The 10,176-nt window shown below is 46.5% G+C and overlaps 1 protein-coding gene across 1 annotated transcript; it reads right to left on the bottom strand.

Moving 5' to 3' along the window:
* Positions 1–344: 344 nt before the first annotated feature.
* Positions 345–9,932, bottom strand: LOC311099786 (aquaporin-3-like; the record flags this gene model as incomplete). Its single annotated transcript, XM_084140532.1, has 6 exons — positions 345–537; positions 727–944; positions 1,252–1,370; positions 1,573–1,710; positions 6,986–7,112; positions 9,825–9,932. 6 exons carry the CDS (start codon positions 9,930–9,932, stop codon positions 345–347), a joined length of 903 nt encoding a protein of 300 aa, XP_083996658.1.
* Between the last annotated feature and the right edge of the window lie 244 nt (positions 9,933–10,176).

Below are 10,176 nucleotides of genomic sequence, written 5' to 3'. Positions count from 1 at the left end.
TGTCAGCAAGGCGGCATAAGGGAAGAATGTTTTTGTTTTGTTCTTGTTTCTGATGTTGAACGTAAGACGCACACTGAAGCTACAGACACAGTGTGTGTGTGTGTGTACTGTTGACAAACTGTCTCTATTGATCCCTACTGTCTTCAGAGGTTGAACCTGGTGGTATATAATGAATAATTGATTGATTGATTGATTAACTAATCATACTTTATTAATCCTCACAAAGAAATGAGCTTGTCACTAAGGCAAGATATAAAATATGTAAGAAGATACTACAAAGACATACAGTATATTATGTACATAGAGAGGGTTTAAAATGGGTCAAGGTAAGAAGATTCATGCACTCAGGCGCGCTCCTTGGTTGTAAGGCTGGACAGTTTAAGCATCTCCTCTTGCTCCTCCTTCTCTTCCTCTTCCCTCTTCTCCCGTGCTTCTCCTTCCACATGGTACCCCACCATCAGCTGGTACACCATCACCCCCACCACTGCACCAATGAAGGGGGCAAAGATTGGCACAAAGAACCAGTAGGAATTAGCCCTGTGGGAGACCAAGACAGAGACAAGGTTGTATGTCCATAGAGAGTAAATAGTGAAAGCAGAGCTATTATCTTTAATAACTTATGGTAAGATAGAACTTCTCACAAGACATGCTTTATTTAAGTCATTATTAGAAAGAAAGAAAACACAGAAAGAGAAAAAAACGGGAGAAAACCCTAAAGAGACTCACATGAAGACCTCACTACCCCAGCCAGCCAGGGCAGTAAAGATGCGAGGGCCCAGGTCTCTGGCAGGGTTGACAGCATAGCCCGAGTTGAAGCCCATGGACAGACCGATGACCAGAACCACAAAGCCCACCGTGAAGGCCTCCAGGCCCCGGGGGATAGGGTTGTTGTAGGGGTCCACGATGGCCAGGATACACATGATCAGTGCAGCCGTGCCTATCATCTGTAACACAGCCAGGCTCAGTTGTACATGTTTGTTACATTTACATTTTAGTCATTTAGCAGTCGCTCTTATCCAGAGCGACTTACAGTTAGTGAGTGCATACATTATTTTTTTATTTTTCATACTGGCCTCCCGTGAGAATCGAACCCACAACCCTGGCGTTGTTGTGTGTGTTTTGTTGCAAAAATGTGCTTGTTGTTGTTATGTACTACGGTTTCCATACAGGACATTAGTCCATATAACTTTGTATGATTCAGAGGCTGTCCTAATGTGGATGCACTAATATACTATAATATTGTGAATGTACCTGGTCAAAGAATCCATTAACCAGAGTGAGATGTTTGGAGGGATAGGTAGCAAAGATCCCAGCAGTTGCATTCTCCCCCACAACGATCATCGTTCCTTGGCCGTAGTCCCACAATGCATCTGGAGAAACCACAGCAACATATAAGAGATCACATTGTGTGTGGTACCATCTACAGTAGCTGTATAACCTTGAAACTCCCTTAGGGAGAAAATAACAGTTATTTAATAAAACGTTGAAAGTCTGGAGAATGTTTTCGGTGGAATATAGCCACTGTAAAAACAGTTTTTGTTATTTGGACATTTCTCTTCAAATTCTCCTCACCAAAATACATTCCAAATATGATCCCAGATCCCAGGAAGGCCCCCAGAGTCTGGAATAAGAAAAACACAGGGAACTTCCTCCAAGGTTCTCTCCCCAATAGACAGGGGGCGAAGGTCACCGTTGGGTTCAGGTGGCCTCCTGTGACAAAGAACAATTTGGCGAATGGTGAATGGCCATTTCTCACTTTCATTCTATCCCATTTTCTCTGAGTAAAAATCATCCAAGACCATCTCTCTTTAAACCAAGTCTCCTCCTTTTCTCTAAATGAGAGAAAACAACCCAAGCACATCAAGACTAAAGATGATTCTCTTAAAACCTTTTCTCAGAGGGGAAAAAAGGACCCGAGACTATCTGCCGTAATAGTAGACTCAGTAAATGCCTGTTAGGTTGGCAGGTCTCTGTGACACACAGTAAATTTGAGGGATGAAAAGGCCCAGAAAATGATCCCATGAAGCTACAGTAGATTTTCCCTTTAAAACCTTGAAGTAGAATACCTAATGAACTGTTCAGACTGCGCATCCACATGGGTGTCGGTCTCCCTCCTCTCACCTTGTGTTTGCAGCTTAAATTGCGGAATGGTAGGAGATCCCTAATTTGTGTTGGGTGGAGTAATAAAACCCCTAATACGTATTCCTGCTCCTGTCTTCTAATCATTATACAACATGACAGAATAATCGACCTCAAAAAATTGAGACAGTGGGAATGGCTGTGCTGGCGACCATCGTAGAGACAGTCCAGCATCATGAGGACTGTCTCTCCAGACTCGGCAGTGCCATGGACAGCGTGCTGGCAACCATCCTGCAGTTGGAGGGGAAAGTGCAGTCCCTCCAGTCTCCAGCACTGGTTCCGGCAACAGCCCCCACACCACCACTACTTGCTTCCGTTCCATCTGAGCCGGTCCACGGAATACCCCTGTCCCTCCCAGAGCACTTTGACGGTGCGCCAGCGAGATGCAAGGGATTCCTTCTGCAATGCGACCTGTACCTCGCTCGCTACACCAAGGCTGTATTCGGGAGAGACAGGGTTGCCATTGTCATCTCTGCACTGTCCAGATGGGCGGACCAGAGGTCGAGTCCTATGAACGCTTCACCCTCCTCTTCTGCTCGGTGTTTGATCATCCTGTGGAGGGCCGAGAGGGGGGTGAGCGTCTACTCCGACTATGCCAGGGATCTAGGACGGCCTCGGAGTTCGCCTTGGAGTTCCGGACCATCGCAGCATGCTCATCAGCATGGCGATCCGGTTGGAGAACCTCCTGCAGTCCGGACGAAGACCTTTGCGGAATCCGGAGCCCATGGCTACACCTGCTCTGTGGCCAGAGCCGATGGAGGTGTGCTCTGCACGTTTGCCCGAGGCAGAACGTAGGAGAAGGAGGAATCTGGGCCTCTGCTCCTATGGCGGAGTCATTTCTCCCCGACCTGCCATCTATCCACTAATAGGTGAGGAGTTGACAAGCCAGGGAATTCCCCTGCTCCAACCCAGGCAGAGGAGAGGCAGGAAGAGGAGACCCCCATCATCCTTCCATTCCGTATCATCGCACCAGTGGTGTGGGACGTGGACGCCGACATACAGCAGGCCCTGTGTACGGAACCCGCACCTGCACAGTGCCCTGAGAACCGCGCCTACGTGTCCATGGGTGTGCGGGACCGCCTCCTTTCCTGGGCGCACACGGCGCCTGTGTCGGGTCATCCTGGGATAGTCCGTACCATCGCCTGCCTGACTGAGAAGTACTGGTGGCCCACCTTGGCTAGGGACATCCGGGTTTACGTCTCTTCCTGCTCCATCTGTGCCCAGTCTAAGACACCCAGACACCTCTGTTATGGAAAGCTCCTTCCTCTGTCGGTTCCACAACGACCCTGGTCTCACCTCTCGGTGGACTTTTTTACTGACCTTCCCCCCTCCCAAGGGAACACCACCGTTCTCGTCGCTGTGGACCGGTTTTCCAAAGCTTGTCGCCTCCTTCCTCTATCTGGGCTCTCGTCGGCCATGCAAACTGCGGAGGCTCTTTTTACGCACGTCTTCCGGCACAACGTGATCCCGGAGGACATTGTGCCAGAGCGTGGTCCTCAGTTCACCTCACACGCATGAAAAGCGTTCATGGAACGCCTGGAGGTCACAGTCAGTCTCACCCCCGGGTACCATCCTCATGCTAATGGTTTGGGTGGAGAGGGTCAATCAGGAAGTGAGCAGGTACCTGAGGTGTTACTGTCAGGACCGGCTGGGGGAGTGGGCGGATTTTCTACCTTGGGTTGAGTATGGGCAGAATTCCCTCCGCCACTCCCCCACTAACCTCACTCCTTTCCAGTGCGTGTTGGGGTATCAGCACCTTGGCATCCAAGCCAGACCGAGGCCCCTGCGGTGGATGAGTGGTTTCGGTGCGCTGAGGAGATCTGGAACGCTGCACACACTCGTCTCCAGCGGGCTGTGTGTCGGCACAAGGAACAGGCCCGACCGCCTCCGCAGTGAGGCACCTGTTTTCTCTCCAGGCGACCAGGTCTGGCTCTCCATCCGGAACATGCCCCTCCGCTTGCCCTGCCGGAAGCTGAGCCCACGGTTTGTGGGGCCGTTTAAAGTCCTGAGGAGGGTTAATGAGGTAAAGTACCGTTTGCAACTCCCTGCTTATTACCGCATTAACCCGACTTTTCATGTGTCTCTCCTCAGGCCAGTGGTGCCTGGTCCCCTCACTGAGGCTTGACCCAGTGACGTCCCGCCTCCTCCTCGGGACATAGAGGGATGTCCGGCGTACTCGGTCCGTTAAATCCTGGATTTGAGGCGTTGGGCGGGGCGTCTCCAGTATATCATCGACTGGGAGGGGTACGGCACAGAGGAGAGGTGCTGGGTTCCTGCGGTGGACATCCTGGACGCTTCTCTGACCAGGGATTTTCACCGTCGGCGCCCTGACCGACCCACACTGTGTCCCTGTGGTTGTCCCCGAGGCTGGTGTCGTCCCGCTGCTGGTGCAGCGTGTCAGGGGGTGGTACTGTCACGGATCCCCCCGGTACTGCTGCTCATTCTGTTCACCAGTTCCGGAGGTCTACGTCACCGGCTTCCTAGGCGTCACTGACATGGATCATTACCACCAACCCCAGACTGTCTTTTCTCATTACGCAAACCATTTTCCCATTCCCCCTGATTAGTATGTGTATATATGTGCCCTCTGTTCCTTGTCGATTATTGTCCCATGTCCGTTGGTCTCGTGAGTACCGTGTATTGTGCTCTGGTTGTTTGCGGGTCTCGTCCCGTGTATTGTGTAGAGGTTACACGTCGCTCTTTGTTTGGGTTACATCCCTTTTGTGTATACAGTGGGGGAAAAAAGTATTTAGTCAGCCACCAATTGTGCAAGTTCTCCCACTTAAAAAGATGAGAGAGGCCTGTAATTTTCATTATAGGTACACGTCAACTATGACAGACAAAATGAGAAAAAATTTCCAGAAAATCACATTGTAGGATTTTTAATGAATTTATTTGCAAATTATGGTGGAAAATAAGTATTTGGTCAATAACAAAAGTTTCTCAATACTTTGTTATATACCCTTTGTTGGCAATGACACAGGTCAAACGTTTTCTGTAAGTCTTCACAAGGTTTTCACACACTGTTGCTGGTATTTTGGCCCATTCCTTCATGCAGATCTCCTCTAGAGCAGTGATGTTTTGGGGCTGTCGCTGGGCAACACGGACTTTCAACTCCCTCCAAAGATTTTCTATGGGGTTGAGATCTGGAGACTGGCTAGGCCACTCCAGGACCTTGAAATGCTTCTTACGAAGCCACTCCTTCGTTGCCCGGGCGGTGTGTTTGGGATCATTGTCATGCTGAAAGACCCAGCCACGTTTCATCTTCAATGCCCTTGCTGATGGAAGGAGGTTTTCACTCAAAATCTCACGATACATGGCCCCATTCATTCTTTCCTTTACACGGATCAGTCGTCCAGGTCCCTTTGCAGAAAAACAGCCCCAAAGCATGATGTTTCCACCCCCATGCTTCACAGTAGGTATGGTGTTCTTTGGATGCAACTCAGCATTCTTTGTCCTCCAAACACGACGAGTTGAGTTTTTACCAAAAAGTTATATTTTGGTTTCATCTGACCATATGACATTCTCCCAATCCTCTTCTGGATCATCCAAATGCACTCTAGCAAACTTCAGACGGGCCTGGACATGTACTGGCTTAAGCAGGGGGACACGTCTGGCACTGCAGGATTTGAGTTCCTGGCGGCGTAGTGTGTTACTGATGGTAGGCTTTGTTACTTTGGTCCCAGCTCTCTGCAGGTCATTCACTAGGTCCCCCCGTGTGGTTCTGGGATTTTTGCTCACCGTTCTTGTGATCATTTTGACCCCACGGGGTGAGATCTTGCGTGGAGCCCCAGATCGAGGGAGATTATCAGTGGTCTTGTATGTCTTCCATTTCCTAATAATTGCTCCCACAGTTGATTTCTTCAAACCAAGCTGCTTACCTATTGCAGATTCAGTCTTCCCAGCCTGGTGCAGGACTACAATTTTGTTTCTGGTGTCCTTTGACAGCTCTTTGGTCTTGGCCATAGTGGAGTTTGGAGTGTGACTGTTTGAGGTTGTGGACAGGTGTCTTTTATACTGATAACAAGTTCAAACAGGTGCCATTAATACAGGTAACGAGTGGAGGACAGAGGAGCCTCTTAAAGAAGAAGTTACAGGTCTGTGAGAGCCAGAAATCTTGCTTGTTTGTAGGTGACCAAATACTTATTTTCCACCATAATTTGCAAATAAATTCATTAAAAATCCTACAATGTGATTTTCTGGATGTTTTTTTCTCAATTTGTCTGTCATAGTTGACGTGTACATATGATGAAAATTACAGGCCTCTCTCATCTTTTTAAGTGGGAGAACTTGCACAATTGGTGGCTGACTAAATACTTTTTTCCCCCACTGTATATACATACGTGTTTGTGTTGGGTGGAGTAACAAAACCCCTAATACGTATTCCTGCGCCTGCCTTCTAATCATTAACCAACGTGACAACAGCCTCATTATAAAGGCATTGAAGACGTGGGCACAAGTGAACTGCGGAACTCTCTGTGCTGCCTGCTTTTTGATTTGCTTGTATAGTGAATAAAGAAATAACGCAGCTTCACAATTTCCTTTCAATCATGGACCAAATAACTTTGAGATTCGAGAGGCAAGCGAGTGTCATTCTCTGTTTCTCTGTATGCCTCTCGGATTTCCACTGTTTGCTGTTCTCTCTCTCTCTCTGTCTCTGTCTCTAAATATTGCACTTGAGATTACTGTTAGTTTACCTTAGGTAGAAAGTGTCTGTCACAATAGTTAACTGATCACTCCCAATAGACTTGCTACTATCAGAGAGGAATGTCTGGACTAATGAAACCTCTTCTTGTTCTGACCTTTGATTTCAGAGGAAGTAAGAGTAATAACGTGCCCCCCTCACCTGAGACCTGTCCGCTGACCAGTATGCCCAATGTGGCAGCGAAGCCAAAGGCAAAGTTGACGGTGAGGAACATTCCATGGGAGCCACCACTCAGCACCAGCTGGGCTACCGCACCACAGCCAAACATCTACAGAGATGGGAGAGAGACAGGTGAGACAAGAGACACCCTGCATGGGTTACCAAACCCATGTGAACTTTGTAGTGTGGTGTTGTGTTACATCTTGTTGATGTTTACACTAATCCCCCCATAAAGGGATACACTATATATAAGGGTCATCTTCATCATAACCATCTTCATCATCAACAAGTTTACTATGGCATGCGCATCACATTCAGACAGTCTGTAACTACCTGGGTAGACTGTCTGTCTATAACATTTTCTGTGTAGATTAGTGAGAATGGAGGATGGATAGAGAATAGCCTGTTCCAGTCCAGTCTCTTTCTGCTTTAGTCAGCTTGTTGTCGGGCCAAAATAGTTTTTCAATCAACTTTTGTCTGAGTGCCTTGTGCACTCAGGATCCCAAATATGCCTGTGGTCGAGCGGTGGTCTACTACTCATCTCAAATGAGTTTTAAGACTTTTCCAACTTTAGCTCTGTATAGCGCTCAGATATACAGACATAGGGTAGAAAATAGGTCACCCAAGATGATTAACACCTCCAACCGATTGACCCGAGTACCACCCCTCTTGCTGTGCCATGCATGTGGCCATTTAGCCTACTACGGATCTTGACTGAGGTGTGGCTTCCATTGACCCAAGAAGCCGTGCTTGTGTCGTTTTGAATGTGCTACGGAGCCAATGGGTGGTGTGTGTGTGTTGATATGGGTTTGCTACGGAGCCCAGGGGCCGTGGTGGTGTGCAGTGGTGGCCGCTGGTTGGCTAATTACCTGGCGCGGGCAGGTCATATTTTCAACAAAGCTGCATGGTGGATCATACAGAAACATACATGTGTGCCCAGTTTCCTTTGGAAGATATAAAGCTTTCTATATGCATTTGATCAAGAGTGTGTTGTGGTGGGTGGGTTATGGTGGCTATTGAAGATCCTAGGTAGATATCTACCTGTGGAGCCTTCTTTAGAGCAGAGAAGACCTGCATTCAGGCAGTCAGGGCCAGGGGAGTTCTGTTTGCCAGGGGGTCATAAGTCTTCACTCAGTAGTGTGGCCAAACAGCGGATCAGGCATCAGTTAGACCTCACGCTGCAGGCTGGGAAAATACCAGATGGCATGACTACCCCCTCTCAGCTCGTATCTTCTCTCCAACTACTGTTGTTGTTCTGTGTGGGGGTTACCATTGGAAACAGTTGATCCCAGGTAGATGTTTGTGTATTAATCTCACATGTTTTATTTGGATTGAGCTGGATACCAATGAGGCTGCCAGTGCCTTCGGTTACATACGTGGACGAGTTGGTTCCATGACAATTATCTTTCACCTTGGAGGGCAGTATACGATTATATTCTAGTCCGTAGGTTTGTCTCATATAGGCTAGGTTTTGAGTTATCCCTAAAGCAGTATGCAGGTGAATATGTTTGTGCATTAATTATAGATCATGTTACCGTTTAATCCATTTGTATATTTTACAGATAGATACAGTAAATCCATGTAAATATGGAATGTAATATCAACAAGGAAGTATTCATAATTATGTAATACCTTGCTATATGGAAAACAGAAAGTTATTTAAATGTCCAATTTAAAGTAAAGGATGTTTATTTTCATGTCGAAGACTTGAGAGGTTCATTAAAATGTGATAATAAAATAATATTAAAAAGCTGATAATATAATTTACACAGTGTCAGTTCTGGTTGTGCAGGTAATGCAAACAACGTGGGAAGAGCTAACCATTTACATTCACACCCAAGCTCAAAGCACTGCTTTAAACATCACATTTAGATTGAGATCATCCATTACAAGTGAGATAGATGAATGTGAAATTCATTATAAAACCAGGAATTAAGTCATCAGAGGATTTTAAATACTTAATGAACAATCTCTTGGGTTAATTATGTGCTTCATCCAGATTTTGGAGGACATTCTTTTCACACCCACAAGCTGTCAATCAGCTCCAACTTGTTGGATAGCTAATGATAGTATGGCACTGTATTTCCTATTGACAGTCACACACTCATAACCCTCTGAGGTCAATGTCCGGTGACATCATCCCATTATGTGTGTTTAAGCTAGAGACTTCCTGTTTTTTGCATGAGCTGCATCTCAATCCACTGAATCTGCTGGTGTGCCTCCGCTTCCCGAGATGGGTGTTTGTCAGACATGAGAGGATGTCGAAAAGTTCATTTTCACAAAAACGTCTGTAAAGTCAACGTTTTTAGCTATTTGGACTATCGAAAGCTGAGACTCTCACGAACACAGACATGTTAGCTGTTTTGCTCTATGACACCCACAATATTAATTAGACTTGTCTGAAAGTAACCTGGTACTGGGTGGTAAAAATGAATAGAAGTGAATAAGGGGTAGAATGTGCCAAAACTAAAGGGGGTGAATATGGGTCTAAGATATAGGAAAAACACTTCAAAACATACTTCCTTTTGATCGATTTTTTGACTATCTGTTTTGCCATGTATGAATGCGTTATTCAATGCGTTTCTATGGGCTAATAGCAGTAAGGCCAAATTGAATGTTTCATCAACATTTTTAAATATCTTTTTTTTATATACCTACAGGGGCCCCAAAATTTGAAATCAAATAGCTAAATGATCCATGGTATGACCATCTTAAAACAATTCCATATGTTAGCTTAGTAGATATCGCCCTCTTAGACTCAAGAGAAGGGTTTTATGTACATAGCTAATACTACTAGTAATGTAGAACAGTCCCCACTCACCACCAGTATCAGGGTTCCCAAGCACTCTGCCAGAGCCTGGCGTAGCAGCATGTGGCGTATCTGAAACGTCCTCGCTAGCTTGTCCATAAGTGCCTTCTGTTTTCCCATGATAGAGCTGTGACAGGGTTGTCCAGTGAGAACAGGGTCAGTGGCAGAGGCGCAGGGCTGACTAGGAATGTGTGTCAAGGAGGGCCTGTGTGTCGACTTTATAAGATCTCAGAAAGGGATCCCTCCCTTGTTATAATAAAATTTAAAAAAATAGCGGCTCTCCTGGATTCTGAACCCCTCCCTCCACATCTCCACCCATATATTTCTTCCTCTTCATTATTATTGTTGTCAAGTCCTCTTTATC

The sequence above is a fragment of the Coregonus lavaretus genome, assembly GCF_964263955.1.
Source record: "Coregonus lavaretus genome assembly, chromosome: 24".
In the NCBI taxonomy this organism is placed as follows: domain Eukaryota; kingdom Metazoa; phylum Chordata; class Actinopteri; order Salmoniformes; family Salmonidae; genus Coregonus; species Coregonus lavaretus.
The sequence above is the reverse complement of the archived record's forward strand: the minus strand, read 5'-3'. Positions and strand labels throughout refer to the sequence as shown.